Below are 23292 nucleotides of genomic sequence, written 5' to 3' on the forward strand. Positions count from 1 at the left end.
ACTTTTTATATTCTCAAAGATTTTTGTATTGTATTTTTATTTTATTTTTTATTTTACATGTTTATTTTTTAATGTTTTATTATTTAATTTTATATTATTATTCAATTAATTTTTTTTTTATACTTATTTATTTATATATATTATATGTATATATTTATTTTTTATTTATTTGTTTTTGTATATTTTTCCAAATAAGCATTACAAGCAATTTATACTAATTACAATATTAAATCACACCCTTGATTTCAACTGAAATTTTCTATAAATCTGCAGAGTATTATGAGCTCAAGCAGAGTATAACATTTTGTCATAGCTGTCGCGTCGCATGAGTGTTGGTTGCCTAGATGAAACTTAAAACCGCAAGCTTTATGTCTGGCCGTTGTCGCCTTGGAGCATATTGCACAATAAAAGCTAGCAAATTGCGCGTAGACAAAAGCTTAGCCCAGCCTGGTGTTTAAAGGCCGAGCTGCAGTTGGGGTCGTGGAGCAGTTGCAGCACGACGTGTGCACAAATAGTGCGACAAATTTTTACGGCAAATAAAACCAAGCGCAATCGATAGATGCGAAATGTCACAGAGATTGCAAAGTCGTCGGATTTTCCTAGTTTTTTTTTTTTTTTTTTTTTTCATTTTTTTGATAGCACAAACAAGTGCAGCAATCAGGGACAGTAGACAGTGGAGGTAGGGGAAGAGGAAGAGCGAGCAAAGACGTGCCTGTCACATTTGGTGTGTGCAATACGCCAAATGGCAGCTGTTGACAGCCAATTTGGTGGATTTTTTTGTATCCAGCGATGGCATTTCTTAACTTACGCGCATTGACGGCGTACAATATTGAATTTAATTTTCGTATAGTATAAACAGCAGACAGCGAATGCGACAGCAGCGGCGGCAGCGGCAGCAGCGAGGCGAACTGCTAGTCAACACATTGGCAGCAACAATGTTTGCATGCGCCGCCCACAAGTATGCAACGCTTTTTGGCAAAACCAACGCACACACAGACACACACAAAGGCATACAACACATGCAGACACTTACACCTGGGCCAGGTGCTGGCTGGAAGCGTCAGTTAACTGCCAAGCCAAGCCGCAGACCAACAGCCGAGGCACGTACACAAAGTGCTGCTGTTATTGTTGTTAGTGTTGCAGTTGTTGTTGCAGTTGCTGTTGTTGTTGTTGCTGTTGTTGTGTTAGTTTCAACTATTATTTGCCCATCAACAACTTGGCCTGCCCACTCGTTGTTGCAATTTACACTGCACAAGAGCAGCACGAGCAACAAGCAGCAACAACAGCAACCACAGTGCAAACAATACGGAACAACGGCAACTGTAAAATAAACAAGCCGAGTAAAGTACAACAAGTCGAGCACTGCACAGATGTTTTGTTGTTTATATACAAATAGACATACATATACATATATATAGAGCTTGCCTCAAGTTCTGCATAATGACTTTCTGATGAAGTTATTATGATAAATAAAAACTATATTGTTGAGATCACAAACAAGCAAGACAGCTTGCTTTCATTTTAATCGATTTCAATTAAATTGAAATATTTATCAATTGCTTGCCAATGCTCTGCTCATATTTCATTTCATGTTGCTGTGACAGTTTTCATAATTCGATTCGATATTTACATTAAATTCAATATAGCGTTAAATAAAAAACTTGACTTAATGAAATATATTAAATTTGTTCAATGAAGTCCTTTTGATAAAATTCTGCAATAAAATTTGGCATCGTTTGCCATAATTCCTTTGAGCTCCAACGTTGCATACACTTTTTCTGCAACTCTCCGGGTTGTGTAATTTTTGTTTTCTTTTCTTTTTTTTTCCTCCTGCGTAAAGTTTAATAAATTTCAGTGTGTGCGTGATGCATACTATCATCCACACAGTTTTTGCCGGGCTGCCTCGGAAAATGCTCTCGACTGCGGCCGCTGGCAGGCAAAGCGGTTATAATTGCATTACGCCGAAAGGTAGACTAGCTTTTTGCTCCCCCTCCACCCATCACGTCGACTGTTTGCACTTGCAATTACAACTCAATAACTTTTGCCGGCTGGTTGTTAACTTTTGCGCCATGTTTGTTAATTTTGTTGCAGTTTTTGGCTCCTTGCCGCTGCCCCGACTCCTGCTGCTGCTAGTGCTCCTGCTGCCAACCACCAGCTGTTTACTCTCTCTCTCTCTCTCGCTCTCTCTCTCTCCTATTTTTTTCTTTCAATTTAACTCGTTAGTTAAAGCAGCAGCCAAAAAAAAGTGTGTGTAATTTGCATTTGTATAATATTTCGCTGCAACTCGTGGGCGTTGCCACAGCGCACAAAATTGTAATTAGAAGTCGGCCACACAGTGCAAAAAAAGGAAGCCCTTACGACTTTGTCGTGGGCTCGTTAGGGCAGCAGAGGGCAGCAGAGGACAGCAGAGGGCAGCAGGTCCCCTGACGGATGAACTCTTAAAATGCTTTTGACATCAGAAACTATCAAATAATAACGATTATCCTATTTGCATAATGCGGCATTTAAACGACAAATAAGCAGAAGCACAAAAGCCAGACACAGAATGGAAATGAGAGTAGCTGAGAGACAGACAGAGATAGAGCAAGAGAAAGAGAGGGAGAGAGACGAGAAGAGCTGACACTTGAGACGTCTGACAGGAAGATAGAGGACAGCGTCCGATGGGTATGAAAGAGATAGAGAAAGTGAGAGAGGGAGGGGGAAAAGGGAGCGCGGCCAGCGGGTACAAAGGACAAACGCAGTGCAGGCGGCAATAAAAAGCAACTAAGAATATTGCGGCATAAATTATGCAGCGAAACTATGAAATACCCTGCAACTAAAGTACAATTAAATTAAATATAGAGAAAACTGAATTTTAATACTGATTTATAATCAGAGAAAACTAAATTTAAATACGGATTTGTTTTTTTTTATGGTACTATTTTTTTTGTTTAAATAAATAATTTATTTATTGTTTGATTTATTAATTTTTTTTTTTTTTTTCATTATTCATTCAATCATTTTGTTTATATTTTCCTTTAAATCTATATGTAATTTTCTTTATCGTAAAATTTCTATTGCTTTAATAATTTCATATTGCCGACCGAAATGCCATTTAATTGTTTGTTTTTATTTATTTATATATTTATCTTCTTTTGCATTTAAAAATTTTAAAATATTTAATTTAATTTTAATTTCTATATTAATTACGCAATTAATTCTTCAATCATATTTATCTCATCTTATTTGCTTTTATTTTGATTTCTTCTTATCATCATCCTAACTATTAATAGAAAAATAATTTAAAACTTTTTTCACCAGCTAAAATACCCACTTACTAGTTCCACTATCTAGTGGGTAGAAATATTATAATGCGAATGCTGCGAGACAGCTTAAAGGACCCAAAGGAAGCGCTAGTAGCTAACGGGCCGCACAAGAATGCAATTAAAGTCAAAAGCTGCAAACAAGTTGGCAGCTCCGACAGTTGCATTTAGAGTCGGCAGACATTGGGGAGATGATGTGGAAGGGTAGCAATTGTTGTCACTTACCTGGCCATTCTTGTACCACATGCTGGAGGATATGTCCAGGTCGACCTCGCACATTAGCCTAATCTCCGAGTGCTGCTCGGCATAGACCACCGACATCTCCTCGTCCTCGTAGGGGTTGGGCAGCACCGGGCGCAGGGGCAAGGCCCGGGGACCCTCCAACGGCCCCTCGTCGTCCATCAGGTCCGCCTCGTCGCGACTCTTGGCAAACAGATCGCGCGTGGCGGTGCCACTATCGAACTCCTCCACATCATCTATAATGATGACGGGCTCCTTGGGCTTGGGCTTCAGATCTTCTGGCGCCAGATGCACCGTCGACCGAGCGCGTTTTGCCTTCATCGTAGTCAACAATCCGGAGAACGTTCGGTTTGCGTACGTCGTGGCGGTGGCACTGGTTGCCACTGTGGTGGCACTGGACATGACCGTGGGCAGCTCCAGCTCCTCCTCTTCCGTCTCCCGGCGCAAACGCGGCTTAGCCTCCTTGTGCGGGGCTGCCCGATGCGCCTGGTGCACACGGTGGCTCTTCAGCTGCGCCTTCCACTTGGCCACCTTTGCCTTGGCGCAGTTCTTGGCACACTTGGAGGGCGCACTGCTGTGACCCACCACCGGCTTATGGTCAGCTGCCAGCTGGCGCATTCTCTGTGCATCTGCAGCTAGCTCGAGCGAACTCTGCACCGGCTGCGGCCTCTGCTCTGATATGCTGCGCCATTTGCTGGCTGCGTGCTCGGCGGGTGTCGTCTTCGGCAACGACTTGGCATTGATATTTTGTTGCAGTGTATAGGTGGTGCCTGCAAGAACAAAAGTCAGTGGAATGTATGAGAAATTATTCTAATAAAATTTAATTACATGTAGGATATAAAGCTTGATTATATAATACTAGCTGGCCCGGCAAACGTTGCATTGCCCTCTATATTATTTCTAGGTAAAAAATTGTTGAAAGCTATGTTGTTCAGGCTGGGATACACTGATAAATTTATTAATCGGATTTTCATTCAAGCACCTTGTTGTAAACGACATTCTTCGTTTTTTGGTGGGGTGCATGAACAAATAATGCGGATCGTTTGCCAACACGTGAGCATGCCACGTACAATTGACCATGAGAAAAACACGCATTTTCTAGATTGAGGCCACAAATAGTCAAAGATTGGCCCTGTGACTTGTTGATCGTCATGGCGAAGGCAAGACGAAGCGGGAATTGAATTCGTTTAAATTCAAAGGGCATATCTGTTGAGCTCATCGGAATCCTAGGAATAAGAACTTCCTCATCTTTAAATTTTCCTTTGAGTATCAACGCGTGAATCACATTGCTCATCAGTTTTCTTATCACCAAACGCGTTCCATTGCACAGTTTTGGTTGGTTTAAATTTCTAAGCATGCAAATCATGGAGAATTGCTCTTTTCATAGCTGTGTTCATTTCTTGACGCCGGTCAAGTTGTTCTTCCATATTGCCCATGAAGTATATTTGCAAGAATTTTTGCTGTGCATCTTCAATAGGTTGCAATGATCCAATGCGATGGCAAATCTGGCCTTGAATCTTTAAATTCAAAGCCATAGTTATAGTTATATTTACAAACACTATTTACAGAAATCTAACAAACTACATTATTCAAAATTTTTTTTTGGCAGTCATAGAAAATAAAATTTTTAACGTAAATTACCTTAAATATCCGTCTCCAATATTTTCCGCCCCAAATTATGTCATTTGGAAACAGGCATTGTATTTTTGAGTGTTCGCTAGAAAATGTCGTGATTCTAGTGTTTCGCCATAAAGCAGGGAACGCAATGGCTATGGTGACCGCTAATGGCAATGTCACTTTACCACTAAGGCAGCACAAACCGGGCGTTTCACCAGCAAACCTCAATGCGCCACAATGCTAGCAAACAACGTCCATTGGACCAATGCAAACTAAACGATTCAAGCTGTAATCAATGGTGCAATCATATCGAAACGCTGCTCGATTCAAATCAATCCTTGAACCATTTCTTATTGCCATTTCACGGGCTGCCTCTCTTTGAGAAGCACGAATTAAGGCCCTTCTTCCCTGGGTACTAACGCGGAGCCTTTCTCGGGCGATTTCTCGCTCTTCGTCAGATAATTGACTCGCGCTATTCCGTTGCCTAATTGAGACAAACAAATACCTGAACTTTCGAGATATTTAGCTTTTGTAAAAGTCCAAAAATACAATTTTTAATAATTAACTTTTTTTTTTTTAATTTCGAATTTTGAATTTTGAATTTTTTATTTATTTTTGATTGTTAGGTTTTAATCTTTTGATTTTTTTTTTAATTTTTGCAGATTTTTGATTTGAAATATTTATAAAGTTTAAAAGTCCGAAAATATAAAAAGCCAAAAATACACTTTTTAATAATTACCTTTTTTTTTTTTTTAATTTCGAATTTTTAATTTTTTATTTATTTTTTGAACAGTCAGGTTTTAATCTTTTGATTTTTTGCAGATTTTTGATTTGAAATATTTTTCCTTTTGATTTGAAAATTTTTTTTTTTTTTTTTTTTTTTTTTTTTTTTGAATAGTCAGGTCTACTCGAGGTCAGGAGACCGTAGACTGACTGACTACATTTGTTTATTTACTTCTACACTATTGTCAAAACTGTCACTGTTACCAAGCCTACTGGGTATACAAAAAATTTGAACATTTGGGGAAAAAACCGCGTTTTTCAAGTATTCGGCAAATTTTTTCAGTATTTTTAAGACCCTATACTAAACTCGTTGCGGAGACAAATCCAACAAATCAAAAACCATGAAAATTGGTTCAGCCCAAATCAAGTTATAAGCAGTCTTCACTTTTACACAACTTTCTTTTATATATATAGATATTTAATTATAAATATACTTAATATATGTTCACTTTCTATATTTACGTTTCTTGCTCTACTTCTGCAGCTCACTTGCTCTTATTTTATATCGAATCTTCAGAGTAGCTTCTTCTATTTTGCTCTCAAGCCACAACTCACAATGTTTTTTTTTTTTTTGTTGACAAGAAGCTTACATGCTATCCCATTGTCTCTCTCTAATAAGGCATAGGATTACGTTCAGCAAGAACTATAATTGTCTTCCTCTCGTGTAGTGCCTATATGAGTATACTAAGCAGCGTGATGTCATATTAAGTAGTTTTCCAACACTACTCTGTTAATTAGATGATATCTTGCTGTTAGGCAACAGACTTATTTTATTATTATTTTATTTTAATTATTAGCTATTTACTTTTTGCAGCTTATTGTCTTTATCTCTATAGCTAATTTTTAGGTACATCTCATATATATATATATTATTATAAGGTGTAATTAATAAAATTATTATAATATATATAATATAATAATTTGTATTATAGAGTTTCCTGTTAAATGAGTCGCAAAAATCAAACTATTTATGATCACTAGAAAACTTCAAACTCTTCTGTTTATATGAGCCTTAAGTTAGCTGCTGGAGAAATATATGAAATCTGTGAAGAGCAAACGTTTATGGATAAAGCAAGATGCTCTGAAATATCATCTCTAATCAAGCCGAAGCAACTATTAGCCAGTGTTTTAGCCGATGTTTTTACAACTATCAATTATTCCCAATTACTACATATAATTGACTCAGAATCTAAACTAACTAAATTATTAATTCTTTCATTATCCATACTCGAGTTGCATAGAAAATGAAGTAATTAGTTAATGCTCTCTCCTTCTCTTAAAAAAATCAATAACAGTGCGAAATGCCTCAGATTCCTTTGTCAATCTATGGACTCGCATAGCTGTGAATCAGTGACCCAAATGCGAACGCATGAACAATTCAATTTGCAGGTATCCAACAGCTGCCTGGCAACAGTGCCTGCTGGGACAATGGGACAGAGGGGGTCGCCCGGCATACCTGACCGAAAGTGATGCAAAAATGCCAATGGCAATACTTTGGGAATGGGAGTATCAATTACATTGCACTGTAACGTGTAAATATCGCATAGCACATGCGCTTACAAGGCTCATGCATTTATTTATGATATTTGACAGTGGTCTCCCCCTGCTCCCCCTCCCAACGGCTAGGGCCGAGCTGCATTTGGGCTGTGCAGATTGAGACTGCTGGCTATGCTCTATGTATGCAAATCCTTTGCTAATCCTTTGCCATGCAAAGCAATTTTCAAGCCTAACTTTTGTTTGGCTGCCAGCCTCCTCCCACAATGAACTAGACAACGTAGTCGAATGTACTCAAACTCTGAGACTGTTGTCACTTTGGCAACTCTGGTTATTGTCTGGCTGCTGCTGCTGCTGCTACTGCAGCTTCTGCTGTTGTTGATAAATTTACACAAGTGTATGACAAGCTTTCAAATGGTAATTAATATTCATCTGAGACGGGGGCCATCAAAAGACAACGCGCTGCGTAGCTCGTTCCCAGTCACACGCTCTCTGCTGTCTTCTCTGTCTGGTAACCATTTGTCCACACCACACACACACACACACCCATGGGGAGTCAACTAGGCGCATTGGCTGGCAGTGTGGTTAGCTGACAAAAGCAGTGGCAACTCCTGCTGGTTGCAACCCTATTCTGTTTTGGGCTCCACGGCCATTGTCATTGTCTTTTGTCTCGGCCCTTTTCTGGTTTGGGGGCGGTGTTGCTATTCTTTTTACAGGGGGCGGGGTGGGGGAGGGGTGCGGTTAGGCGTGTGTTTTTCCTGTTGCTGTCGGTGTTTGTAGCTAAATTAAAGTTGTCATTTCTCAAGTGAACGCACAAAAGTATGCAATGCGCCTAATAAATTTGCACTCAGCAACTCTGGCAACCCTGGCGATGCGCTCTCTCGCATATCCGGGCTAAGGCACTCATAGGCATAACTTAACAGTACGAGCAAGTCATTTGCACAGCAGGCGGTAGGCGTGTACTTGTATGTATGCGTGTGTGTGTGTGTGTATAAAGACTTACAGCCACACTCACACACACACACGCACAGCGAACACTCACCCAATTCAGAGAGGACAGGCTGCGTTAAAATGTTTTCACAACAGCTTAAAAGTCTGCTACACTTTTTGCATAGGCAGCCAGCCAAGTGGTATGTCTGTCCATGTCCACGTGTATGTGTGCGTGTGTGTTTGTCTTGTTTGTTTACATGCAGTTGTAGTTGTTGTTTGTGCTGTAACTTAAGTTGTAAATGAAGATTGCGCCGGAAATTGCACAAAACTGACAGCGTCTTCGCAGTGCGAGAGACTCGGCTACCCTGGCCCAATCCTTGTCCTCCCTGTCTTCGCCCCCATCACCGGCGCCATCCCTCCCCACCCCGTAAAGCTCTTTATGTGCGTGTAAATTTAATGAAGCTGCCACCCATGCCAGCGAGTTGCGAGTTCCCAAAGAAAAGTGGGCGTGGCACAAGCTCATGCATTTCGAGGGCGTTGCAAATTTCTCTGGCATACACGAAATACGTTGCATACGTTGCGGCGCATAAATTGCGTGTACTGCTCCGTACGAAGCCACTGTTGCTACGGGGGATGGGTTGGGGGTTGGGCGGCCCGCTCGCCCACAAAACTGCTTGCAATGTTGTTGTTTGGCAGTTAATAAAATTGTTAGTTTTGAGGCTAAACTTGTTGGCAGCGTGTTGCTCATTAGGCGGCTGAACTTGGCAGTCACAAAACTCCGGCTGCTTGCAGAGCTGATTGGATAGGTAATACACACATATCGAGGCGCATTGGCACGGAAAGGCAGCCGCAATAAGTTCGAATATTTACCGGCACAACTTTATTTCTTGTTAAGTTGGATTACAAACTTGACTATGAGCTAACGATCAATTCCCTCAATATAAGGAGACTTCGAGCAAGTCAATTTGCTAGCCTGCTCACCCACTAACCCTTTTTAGATATGTATATACTTATTACGGCAAGTAGATTATGAGATATGATTGTGATGAGTGGTTTTAAGCAAAACTATAATATACAACATGAAAAAGATCTATCGATGTAACATAAATATTATGTAAACTATATGAAGTGGAGAATAAAATTAAAATTAAATTAAAAAAAAAAAAAAAAAAAAAAAAAAACAAATTGAATGCACAAAAGAAACAAGAGCTAAACATAATTTAAGTAAAAATAAAATAAACAGTTAAGAGAAAAAAGAGTTAAGAGGGAAAAATAATATTTTCTTATTTGAATCATGCAAAACAATTATATAAAAAACTAAATTACAATACACCAAAAATCAACATATACAGGGAATAAAAAAAACCAGTACAGTTACATACACATTTTCTTAGTTACATTAATAAGAAAAAAGATTAAATGACATTAAAAAAGAAAATATGTTACAGAAATTAAGATAAATTAAATTTAAATAAAATAAATTAATAAAACACTCAAAAAAACAAAAATTTAAAATATACAAAAAAGAAAACCGAGCTTACGATGTTATATAAAATTTTTCGAATTTATATGAATTAGAAAAATAATTGAACGAAGAAAAAAAAAAAAGAGTTAATGAAGCTTTTTAAATTCTTTTAGAAAAATGTAGATGTTATAGTTATGTTAATCATATGTTATATCACATAAGTTCTGAAGTCCAACATTAACTTGATGGTGTCGATATGACATATTATGTTCTTTTCAGAACGAATTTGAATGAAAATATGTATTTTCTATAATTGGAGTTTTACGCTGCATTTTTTGTATTATGGTTATCAAATCAATGCAATTTTGCTATAATTGAAATATTTGAAAAAATCGTACCATAGAGCGTTTCACATGGGGAGAAAGAGAGAGAGAGAGATAGATAGAGAGAGAGAGAGAGAGAGCTGCGCACTAAATGACAATTATGACCAGTCGACAGTTTGTGCACTACTATATATGTATATACATATAGATTTATATATATTTACGTAAATAGACACAGTGTTTTTCCATTAGGTCTCTGTGAGCTCTATCAATATGCAAAATGGCGATTGCATTTTCATAAACTGGCAAAGGGCGTACGTATTGCTGCGTGCCTAGGGGCGTGCTGGGCAATCAAGCGCTGACATAATTACATGCTCGTATGCGAATATGTCAGCCTGATTACAGGCTCGCTCGTCCATTGATGAGGGGCGGGGGCGTTCTGCACATATAACAAGCAAATTTCATTGATTTTCCTTTTTTTTCATTTCATTTTTCATGCACTGCACTATGCCGATCGTTTTTGCCACGCAAACCCATGCAAACGACATACAGTTGCATTTTTTAATATTTGTTTCCCTTTTATATATACATATATATATATATATATATATATATTTTTTTTTTTTTTATTTAACCTCTTTTGCATGGCTCGACAATGAAGCGTTGCCAGTGCTGCCTACACACTTCAACTTTTTTTTAATTATGTCAACAATAATTTAATGCACTCGGATGCTGAATGTGTGTGTGTGCGTGTGTGTGTGGATCTGCTTGTGTTGCCAATAATAATATTATTTTATGTAAATGCCGTGCACTCTAATAAAAAATATTACAGCGTAGCAAACAGTAATAAAAAAATGCCATGTGCTTATCAGTGCAAATATAAGTGACGCAAAAGGAAGAAGAAGAAAAAGCGAAATAAAGAAATAGTATGATATATAAAAAATGCAAATCGGCTGCATGCATATTCAATATGCATTTTTTTCTCGATCATCGGGTGATTGCACTTGAAAACATATCCATTTGAGATATATACAAATATGTTGAAGGCATGCACTGGTATTGAAAATTATTAAATAATCGATGAAAAGTTCTTGACTTGAACAGGGTTAGCTTTCAATTTCAATAGCTGATAGCTTTAGTGGGTCATGTATATATATATTTACTTAAATCGTGAGTAACTGCATTCCTGATACAAATTTACAAATATATCACGTTTTATTCATATTAGAAAATATGAGTAGATTCTTATTTAAATGCTAGAAATGACGTCTACCAATAAATTTCTTTTACTGATACTCTGGGAAAGAATTCAGAGAGCAACCGATTGCGTCGTTTCTTCAACGACCTCGTTCGCGTTCGGATGGAAACATTTCGTTGAGTTATGTTAAAAATAAAGTCATGGCATTGGTATATATGCGAGGAGTGTGCTCACTTAAGGCATATAAAATCAGTTTGAGCTGAAAGTGTGCATGTGTATGTAAATGAGGAGACTGATTGTACTAACTGCTTGATCTATCTGCTCACTAAGTCTCACGCTCGAAAAATCAATCGTATCTCTCCCTGAACGATGTTCGTAAAGGGAACGCAACACGAATAGATCAACATAAGGCGCTCAAAGGCAAACAAAAACGAAGAAAACTGAAGTATAAGACTCAGATCGAGAGAAATTGCATTCGGGTCATTTTTCAAACAGTGTAAAGAATGAAGCAAGAATAAAACTAACATTATTTATTTTATTTATTTATATGGGGCATTTTATTTTTAATCGAATTTCGGTTTGCAAAAGTGTTGCATTTTACAACTTTATTATACTAATTAATAATAATAATAATTATTATTATTATTGATAATAATAAAAATAATCAATAATAATCATTTTAAACAAATTTTTAAAAAATTATTTTTATCAAGAGGTGAAAGAAAAATTTGTAAATTTGTATATATATTATATATATTAAATTTATATTTCATTTGTATATATATTTTAAAATTTTTCATATTTTTACCACTTTGAAAGTTTTATAATTCGATCTGGATTCTTTTTTATACTCATTCACGAAAGTGAATCAGTATATTGGTTTTGTGCAATGTCCGTCTTGCTGTCCGTCCGTCTGTCCGTCTGTCCGTCCGTCCGTCTGTCCGTCTGTCCGTCTGTCCGTATGAACGCAATCTATTTCGGCGCTATTGAAGCTAGAGACTTGAAATTTGGAACACATACTCGTGTATATCTCCGGTTTATAAAGTGTTAAAATTTTCCCGATCCGCCCACTAGGGGCGTGGCAAATCGGAAAATGCATTTTCCGATATACCAGAAATCATGTTTGTTGAAGAGCTAGAAAGCTGAAACTTGGTATGTAGGTCCGCGTTGACCACCCAAGATCACGAGCTATGGCGGATATATCTACGCCCATTGGGGGCGTGGCAAATCGGATAAAACTGTATCTCCTAAAGTTGTAAACCTAGAATGCTGAAATTTTGCACGTCAGCTAATGGTATGATTCTATAAAGTCTGAAGATAAATTATAAGTCTACGCCCGTTGGGGGCGTGGCAAATCGGACCTGAAGATATAGTGATTTTTTAAATTCTCCTATATTTTGGACACTATTGATGACAGAGACCTCAAATTTTGTATATATACTCGGACTGATCACCCAAGACCAAAAAGTTTTGTCGGATATATGTCCGCCCACAGGGGGCGTGGCAAACCGCAAAAGTTTATATCTCCTAAAGTATAATAGCTAGAAGCTTCAAATTTGGATAATTGAGTTACTCCTCTATCGATTCCCCAAAAATAATTTTTACGCCTCTTTGGGGGCGTGGCATATCGAAAAATACCCTGCAATTTTCACATTTTTTTAGGGTAAGCATTCAAACTTTGCAGTTAGGGTAACGTTATCTCTTTCTAAAAACTGACCAAAAATGAGGTGCCTACGCCCAGTTGGGGCGTGGCAAATCGGAAAAACCTGTATATTCTACAGTATTAGAACGAAACTTAACTACTAAATTGTTGATGGGATGTGAATGAGTATTCCGCAGTCGGTAACGCCCGACTGCAACGTTCTTACTTGTTTTTTTAATATTAACGTTTTTTTTTTTTATAGCTATAATATGATGACTGTAATTTCTAGTATATACATTTATAATTCAATTTGTATTCTTTTTTATATTGCCCACGATGGACATATTTTTGTGATAAATACATTTACAACTAAATATAAATTAAATTTTGACCCTTTTTGTACTATTAACGATTTATTTTTTATATTGCCTGCATAATATGACGTACATATATTTAACGTTTGTACATTTGATTTGCTTTTTTTTTAAATATTTGCCTTCTTTAAAACTCCTCTCATTTATATTTCATAATTTCCATCCAATTATTTGCTCACAGCTTTGATTCTGCACTTGAACTGCTTAATTACTTGAGTTGACGAAGTTTGACTCTAAGAATAACAATCCCTCAATATACTCGACATAAGTATTTTCCAACATTGCACACAAAATCTCAGGAGCCATGGAGTAAGCATTAATTCATAGGGCAGTCAATGCTCCGACCAGCCCAACGACAGCCCAACGACGACAGTCCCATCATTAAGCAGACTTCAATTGTCAACACAATGCATGCGCTGTGCATGCAACGCCCTATCGCATGCAACATGCACTATGCAGCTCCTTTCATCGTCCTTTGCTCGCTTTCCTTTTGCTCGTGTTGCACATGTGCAGAGCGTTGGGCACAGAGCGTTGATTAGGTTAATGTCCTTAAGGCATAATACCAGCTGGCTTTCCACTTTGCTCCCTTTGGAGACGCCAGTCAAAGGCAGCACTTTAAACTGCCACGCCCGCCTGGTTGCTGTTGTTGTTGTTGCTTTTGGGGCCCCTGTCTTCATGGTGCTCGCATGTGTAATGCACTCACTGCAGCTGCAGTGGCAATTGCACCTGGACAGGTCTGGCTTCTGGCGTGTATTGTTTAAGTTTCATGACGTCGACAACTTTGGCAACCAACGCCACTTAATGCAAGCAAAGCCATGAGCAGCAGCCCATGAGGTTGGGGCACAAGGCGTGGTCGTGCCCGTGTCTGTGCTCAGTGCTCAGTGTTGTACGCTCTGTGCCTGCACTTTGCCTCGGTATGCCGTGTGGCTTTTGTGGCAATGGCTGTGTGGCAAACCAGCAAATACTTAACAACAACCACATCAACAGCAACAACAACTGGTGCGCGCTTTGGTATTTTTGTCAGTGCAGCCCGCTCCGAACGAGTTGTTCGCTGCTGCTCACTTCCCTATTTAAACTAAAAGCCTTTTAATCGATTCTAAATGGGCTGCAAAATTATTGTGTTAATTTGCATTCGGAATTCGGCTCTCGGCCCGAGCGACGTAAACATTGCAATCGTCTTGGCATTTCAGGCATTGGCATTGCACACACCCACACACACACACACACACGCCCTCTGGGCATAGCCGAGGCGGCAACACGAAATGGAAAGTTGACAGCATGCAGCATGCAGCACTAACTACTAAATAATTAATTAATTAATGTGCTACAAGTGCAATTTGATTGCCTCTTCGTCTCTATACACACCGGCAAGAAGAAGAAGAAGCAGAGAATACCTGTAGGTTATACACACATGCACTTCAATTTACCTGTGCTTTACGACACAGCTCAAAAGACGTATGCTAATTGGCATAAATATCAGAGACATTTCAAATTATTGACAAATATAAGCATCAATAATTAAATTCAAAAATCAATTAAAAGAGAAAAAGGCAATCAAATGAACATGTTATTTTAAATATTACTGCTTGAGTGATAAATGGATATGGATATGGAAAATTTAAGGTAGTGCAAAATGGAATTTATTATACATACATATAATAAATATATATAATTTTGTCTTTTTTTTAATATATTTTATATACATTTTTATTTATATATATTTTTTAATTTATTTATTATTTATCAATTTACGGTATACTTAAATTTTCATATGTTTTATATGAAATCTCATTATTTTGTAAGCCAAGAGAAAATGTTTTTCTTATTAATTGCTGCTCAATCTATATACATATTTACATTAGATTATGCTTTTAATCTAATTGTGTTGTTAATTGTACAGATTCAGCGCTTAAAATAAATATACGAAAAAAAAAAAAATAAATTAAATTATGGTATATTATATACAACGAAAATAAAACAGATATAACCAGAATCTATAAATGTTATTGACCTCTTAACGAATAAAATGATGTATGTATATCTGTGCATGAATATATAACTATTTATTGGAAATAATTATATTTTAATGTATATTATATTTATAATTATATTATATTTGAAATATAATACTTTAAGGATCAAAAAAGGGGCAGAGACTGGATGAGCTCTAGCGGAATATTACATATATTAGTTGACCTATAGGAAAACTAAAGACTTATATTATTATTATATTTCTACAATCTCCTATAATATGTGTAGATCACGCACAAATGGAAAATAATTATAATAACCCAAAAGCGAGTGCTTAATCTTAAATCAGCTAAGAATGCTATAAAATAATATAAATAAAATTGAAGTAACTGCCATCAGTTTAATCAACTGAGCTTGAACTTACTTAAGATGAAAATATAAGAGAAATAAAGCTGCAGTATTTGTGTTACTGTGTCGAGCTACTTGATCTCGTGATTTCAATTAGTTATTCTCTCACACTCAACCTTCACAGGGCAGCTCAAGGTCAGCAGAATGTGCTTATATTTTACTTAGTCTGCTGCTCTTTAGCATGCTCGTGTTCTTTGTTATGGGATTACGTGACAGTTTACGAAAATGTGAGAACTCTGTGTCATTCGGCCCAGAAAAAAAAAATACATTTTTTATTATTATGCATGTGAGTAGAGCTTTTTGTTGGCCAGCAGCTTCCCGTTTGCCTCGTGTGGCACATTAGATGTGGCCACGGTCAGTAGCTTAATGTGCACGGCAATTACTGGGCACTAACACCCGCTCCCTCTCTCTCACTCTCTTTCACTTACTATCTCTCGCTCTCTCTCTCTCTCTCCCTCTTTCTTTCGTGGCATTGCACATGTCGCATATTGCTTCATTGCACACGAGCACAAACAAACGGAGCGTCGACAATGTCAGCGACATTTACACAATGTCAACTATAAAGTTACCACGGGATGGGCAAGTGGGTGTCAGAGTGGGTGGGGCTGGGGGCTGGTGGGCTGTTGAGCGGCAGGTCGTAGTTCAGGTGCAACTGGGCTACATGCGTTGGCTGCAGCTCTCTGCTTTGCAATTGTGTCAAATTAATTGTCAACTGTTGTCCCTGCAGCAGTCCATCCCTGTCGCACTTGCACTCTCCCTCTCTCACTCTCTCTCTCTCTCTCTCTCTCTCGCACACTCATGTGTGCATGTGTATTTTATGCTGTGCCTGTGTCGTCTGTTTGATAAATTGCATTTAATGGTTGACGCCAATTAAGAACATTTTTGCTGCTGCTTCACAATTTTGTTGCTGCCAGTTGCCAGTTACCAATTTCAGTTTGGCCCTCTCTCCTCTTCTCTCATTTTGCTTTATTTTTCTTTTGGCTCTCCTGCTTGCCAGTTGCTTTCAATTTGGCAACGTGTTTAAACTCAACTGATGAGACTGGCAAGGCAACGGCCTAATAGAAATTGATAGCTTCGCTTGCCAGCAGCCATATATAAGCCTTTATCTCATTTTCTCCCTCTCTCTCTCTCTCTCACTCTCTCTCGCTCTCCCACTCTTTAGAACTGGCCACGTGCTTTGCTCATATTTCTCACTTCAGCACGCGCACATTACACAAAAAACATCACATTTTATCACATTTTATGCTCAACCTTGTTTGAGTCTTTCGCTCTATATAATAAGTAGTTATAATGTTACCGTATCTCAAGGTAACTCTTGGCTCTCGCATTATTTATGTGACCTGGCGCGGACGTCAAAGAGGTCAAACGTTTGTTTTCATCAGCATTCAGGAAGTCAGAAATCAGTTTACAAAGCTAATGTAACTTTGAAGAGAGAAATTTTTTCAAGCTTGGCTTACAAAGTATTCTAAGCTGCATTATTTCTGAACTGTATGAATTCTATAGAATCTAGTTTTGATAGAAGGGGATAAAAACCGCTCAAAGATGACCTTTATCTATACTATACTATCCAGCAATTATTTTTTATAAGTAAATTATATTAGTTAAGGAATATTATATTATATTATAAGTCAGAAAATTATTATTTATTTATTATCTATTATTTTTTTTTTTTTTTTGTTATAAAATTAAATTTATATATGCAGATATATTATTATTAGAAAACCTCCTTGAGATTTCTGTTAGGGTATCTTTGATCTAGTGCACGACTCAACTCCACTTGGCTGATTTAAAATACAGTGTTCTCTCTTTATTTTTGTGGTTTGTACGGCTGGGGTCATTAGGCGTGGCAGCACTTAGCGGCTCTACGTGCTGTGCCCAGTGCCAACCACAAATTAAGTATACGCCATGTTGCGCTGACTCCTAAAAGTATGCTGCAGTTTTGCTGCCTGCACAAACAAATGCTGAGACAACAAACCGACAGATGGACAGCCAGACCAGGGCTGGACAGGCTAGGCCGGAAAGGAGAGGACGCGCTACAGTACAGTCGGGTACAGCAGTACCGCAGTGTCCTGGCCTTCGTTTCGTTTCGTTTTGTTTGTTGTCTGTTTGTACGGTTGCGTGTGTCTGCAACTTTTGCTCCAGCATGAATTAAGCGCCAAAAATGTGCGAGGCACGTAAATAACTCGAGACCAACGTTCGAGCAGCACGTGACCAAATTTCGATGGCAACTTTGTTGCTGCCGCTTCCAAAAATGCTTCCATTTTTTGCCACTCCACCCCCCTCCCCTCCTCCAATAACTATTTTTTTCAAGTAGACTTTTAGACGCTTGCACTCGACTTTATCATGTTTTCATTTCGGGCGGCATTGCCTTTTTAATTTCTGCACATTTTGCTAGCGATAGGGCTGGGTGGGGGTGGGCGTGGCTTTGCCACTTGATATACAATTTTTTATACGATTTTTTATTTATTTGCATGCAATTTGTTATTTTTCTTTTTTTTTTTTTTTTTTTTCTTTATATTTTTACCGCTGTTTGTTGCAGCTCGTCCGCTTGCCGCAGCGCCCAAAATTAATGCAAATAAAACGAAGCGTAGGGCAATAAAAGTTGTTGTAGCGATTTGTTGCTGATGTTACTGTTGCTGTTGCCTTTGCTGTTGTTGTTGCAGTGTGCAACATAATTTATTTACTTTTGAGTTGACTTTCCTGCACTGGACATACTCTGCAATGGCAGGCGGCCGAGGGTTTTAAAATTCAGCAAGATGATTATAAATAAGAAAATAGTATTTTCGAGGAACTATCTGTATAGCTTTAATAACTTTATTTATTTTAGTTGTATTTTTAATTATTTTTTATTTATCTATTTATCTATTATTATTTATTTATTTTTTTTATTGAAGCCATACGAGGATTTCCAATAACCCCTTTGTGAGCTTCAAGAATTTCTTCAAATAAATGTCTAACTCTTTTTTTTAATATATATTTTTTTTTATATTATATTTTTGTTTGCAGAGTATATACTAGTCAATAGACTTTAAAACAATTTTATTGGCGCGTCGCGGGAAAAGCGCAATTAAAATGATAATTTCACAGTGCCGTGCCACGCCCCAACGCGTCCCATCACCGACTTCTGCTCACATAGTGCAATGGAGTAGCAGCAGCGGCAGTAGAGGGACCATTGCATTTCGCACGTACTGTGAATTATAACCGTGCCGCATAAAAGTATGCTATAATTTTGCGCTTAAATGATGCGTGCTCAGTGCCTGCGGCCAGTCTATGCCCTCTTCCCCTTTTTCGCTCCCCCGATTCGACTTCCATTTGGCCAGAATAGTTTTTTATTTCTTTTTTTAATTTTTTTGAGCGCTCTGCCGCATCGCAGCCTCTATTTAAGCAGCCATCTACTCCCTTTAAAGTACCTTCAGCCGAGTTGGCCAGTCACTCCCGCCCTTCAGCCCTTCAGCAAATTTTATTGCATTCCTAGCACTCGACCATTTTTTATGCGCTTTAATTAATTCGCCTGGCCAAGAACAAAAACGAAAAAAATGAAAACACAAAGCAAATCTTATTAACTTTGGCTTTGCCTTTGCGTTCCGACTTATCTGAATGCACACAAATCCAATAAGACAGACGCTCCCATAAAAATCAATAATCAATGTCGAAGGGCCACCCCGAATAAATGAAGAAATAGCCGTAATGCTTTGCTTATTACCTTCCAATTCATTAAACGTGCCGCCAAGCCGACTGTAGTCCCAACCCCAAGGCTCCCTCTGCAGCCAGCCCCAAGCCCGACCCCATCCCCAGACCCTCTGGGCAGCCCTTTTCACTTAGCGTTGATGGCGGCCAGCAAATTTTTGCTTCTTTTTTTTTCGTTTTTAGTGTGTGCGTATGTGTTGGAGTGTATTGGTGTGTTGATTGTCTCTACGGCTCAGTAGATATATTTCTCTTATATTGTATTTTTTTTTTTTCGGGTACGTTCTTCCTCTTGGCATTTCTAGCCGCTATACATTGACGCACTTTGTGGTTCAGTGGCTTAAATAAACATGGATCATGCGAAAGGCGTAGACAATAACAGAGCGTATGTATTAGAAACCATTTCTTTTTTAAGTAAAGGCGAGCTTAAATATAAGGAATAACTTTAAAATAACAAAATTAAAAATAATATAAATTAATCAATAAATAATAAATTTAACCAAATAATAAATTTCAATAATACTTTTATGAAATGCTAACAAAAATCTCGTCAAATGTAGACACAAGATAAAGTAATCCTCTATTTTTTTTTTTTTAATAGAAATAGCTTGAAAAAAAAAAATAGAATTAAAATAAAATAAAAAAACATTTCATTAATTATTTAATGAAATGTCAACCAAAATCTGGTCAAATATAGTAGACCCGTTAAAATTGACTAAAAGCAAGCTCATAAAAAATAATCAAGCTAAAAAATAAAATAAAAAAATTTATATCTATCCTGAATTTTAAGACTAAGTAAAATAAATTGAAGCCCTTAAAAACTACAATTTCTGATGAAAAATTTAATTAAATTAAGAATCAGTTTAAATCTGTATCATGTTTGAAAATAATTGAATGCAATTGAAACATAATTACATTAAAATGGCTTAACTGATGAAATAGCTTGCATAAAGAAATTTAATTTATTTAAATTTTCATAAAACAATTTAATATTATTTGATAAAATTTATTTTAATGGCAGAATCTTTAATGCAGTGGCATAATTTTACTAGATACTGTAGATTTCTCATCACTCGTCGCATTCTCCTAAATATATATTCTTTTCGTCCACATTTCAGCTCAGTTCAATTTAATTCAATAAATCACACGAGTGGCTCGTCTTCTAAGTAAAATATCCAGACACTTGGTTACACACACACACATACACACACAGAGGCATACACACACGCACTGTTATACAAACAATAGCGATTTCGGTGCTTTGAACCACGTCCAGTCTGGGATACTCAATCATTTTTACACTCAGTCTGGCAGGCTGACAGGCCGTTCGGCCAGCCGGCCCGCTGCTTTTCTTATCAGGCGTAAATAATCACAAACGTTGGCTAAATAATAAATACATATATGGGATGTACTTGGTCATACGTGTTTATGTATATGTACGTATATATATATTTGTATATTTGTATATATCCTTTACAGGCCTTGGCCGCCCCCTCTGCCCATTCGGCCCAATCAACTGGCATTAATAGCTTGACGCAGTGAGGCACTTAGTCTGGGCGACTGGAGGCCGTTTTTCGTGTGGCATGAAAAATGATACAGCCGTCTGAGCAGGAGGCATTAAGCGCGGTCGCATTTCCAAGCAATACGAAAATAAATATTAAATAATCATTTATTTTCACAAAAGTTTGGTTTTCTTTTCTTTTTTTCTTTTTTTTTTTTTTCTTTCCTTATTGCTTGTTTTTGTTTTTCCGTGTGCCATACATGCTCGCTCGCCAATTCGTTTTAACACGGCCCGAATGCGTGTTGTAGCGTAAGAGGCGACAATTTCTTTTGCTTAATGCCTCGCTGCGGCGCCCGTAAAGCAGAAGGCGGAAAAATCATACCATTTGCGCTTTACACTGCTCTTTTTAAGGCTTTGCGGGGGTGTTTCTTTAATGCTTAATGGCCTTAAGACATAATTACCTTTTGCGTCAACTTAAATTGTACTTAATGAAAAATTTTCATTATGGCTAATATGTTTTAAAAAATTAATTAATTGAAAAAAAAAAATAATAATAATAATAACAATAAAACAATGTTGAAAGATTATATTAGGATCAAAAAAGCTTGTTAAGATTAATATTTATATATTTTATTATTATAGAAGCTTGTGGGTGAAAATTTATAAATTTATGATTAAATGAATTGAATTATAAAATTCAATAAAATTGAACGAATTTAATAAATAATTTACAACTATTTATATCAATTTAAGATAGATTTAAGATAGAAAAAATTTTTACTGATCTTTCTGCTTTTTTTGATTCCCTTAAAATGTCTATAACAAATTGAATTGAATATACGTACATATATCGAATAAGAATATAGTATCATATCATATTCTTGTATACTTAAAATATCTATCAAATAAAGAATTTTCTCTTTAAAATTGATGTAAATTTTAATAAATTCTGTCTTAGTTAATATACATATATAAAGGGTTGTCCATATTTGACGGACCCATATTATTATTTATGTTAATCAGGATTCCAAGTGTACATTTTTTAATTAATTAACAGTTTACAAAAATTTCTTTAACCCGAATTACATTTAATCTATATTATATCTGGTACTAGCATTTTAATTGTATATTTTTGTGAACTTTAAATAAAACAATTTGTTTCATTTGCCAACCGCCATCCCTCAACCAACAGGCAACATTGCACCACAGAAACCAGCATGGAAATGTGTGTTAAATATTATGCAAAAGTTGCAAATTGCGACTAAAAAGGCATTCGTAAAATTGCAGAGGGCAAAACATTTTAATAAACTGTGCTCATACATCAAATAGCAGGTAATACACACACACACACGCACACACATACAACACAGCAGTCATGGCAACACCTAAGGGCATGTGCATGCCAACACACACGCACACACACACACATACTTGCGCACGTAATTGGCGGCAAAACAATTAGTAAAATTTCAGAGTTCACAGTAAACGGTGTCTGTATTAGAGTGCGTGTGCGTGTGTGTGTGAGCTTAAAATATATTTGTACACAAAACTGCGCATAACAGTATGCAGCAGCAAATAAACAAAAAATACATCTGACGAGCTGCCTAAGTTACAAGTTGAAGAGCAGCTGGAGAACTGGAGAATTGGAGAGCAGCCGAGTGGAGTGGGCGGTGCCGGCAACAGTTGTCTGCTGTGGGACAGACGGTGCCACTGTGCGGCAATCTGTCAAGTGGCAAAAGCCAAAGCATTGCAACTGTTGACACACTTTGCCAATTGCAGCACTTGCTGTTTGGGGCGGGGGAGTGGGGGCGTGGCTGCAAAAACATTTTACTCGTTGCTGGACCCGTAATAAATTACCGTAATTTCAAAAACACTTAGTGCATGTGGCTGAGCGATTGCTCCAGCATGTGTGGGAGAGTGTTAGCGCGTGTACGTGTGTGTGTGTGTGTGTGTGTATGTGTGTGTTGTGGAGCATTAGCATACGTGCACACTTTTTTAAGCAGCTGCAAAGCATAGGCAAGCGACGTGTGGCAAAAGCAAAGGAATGTCGCAATTTCCGTTTGAAGCGCAGCAACTGGCAAGTTGCAAATGTCATACAAACACACGCACACACATATACACATGCTGGCATACACCTGACTGTCAAGCCTGGCTCGTTGATTGGCTGCATAAGCTGCAAAGACGCCGTAGACCCACAGAATCGGAGCGAGCTGCCTTAATGGAAAAGCTATGCTGCCTGTCACCAGCTGCCAGCTGCCAGCTGCCACTTCTCAGCTAACTATAGATGAAACAGATCCTTTTGTAGAAATGTTGCAAGTGTCCTACTTATAGGCGCTATGGCAGCGCACTTATTAAACTAG

General features: G+C 37.5%; 1 protein-coding gene and 1 long non-coding RNA gene across 4 annotated transcripts in view; both read right to left on the reverse strand.

Moving 5' to 3' along the window:
- tei (irregular chiasm C-roughest protein teiresias) overlaps positions 1 to 23292 on the reverse strand; it is a 217414-nt gene that overhangs the window by 50311 nt on the left and 143811 nt on the right. For 2 of the 3 annotated variants that reach the window (XM_089470931.1, XM_089470929.1), the window contains one exon: positions 3528 to 4312. In XM_089470931.1, coding sequence (XP_089327057.1) covers positions 3528 to 4312 — 785 coding nt within the window. Of the gene's footprint in view, positions 1 to 3527; positions 4313 to 5183; positions 5665 to 23292 lie in introns of those variants that run through there. The other variant, XM_089470932.1, reaches the window with a different exon arrangement.
- Positions 4466 to 9704, reverse strand: LOC149268657 (uncharacterized). Its single transcript, XR_016270426.1, has 2 exons — positions 5899 to 9704; positions 4466 to 5059 (listed from the first exon to the last, which is right to left on the reverse strand). It is a non-coding gene; the product is annotated as an uncharacterized LOC149268657 (long non-coding RNA).

This window comes from Drosophila arizonae, chromosome 5, assembly GCF_054131065.1.
Source record: "Drosophila arizonae isolate 15081-1271.41 chromosome 5, UAZ_ARI_1.0, whole genome shotgun sequence".
Lineage (NCBI taxonomy): Eukaryota > Metazoa > Arthropoda > Insecta > Diptera > Drosophilidae > Drosophila > Drosophila arizonae.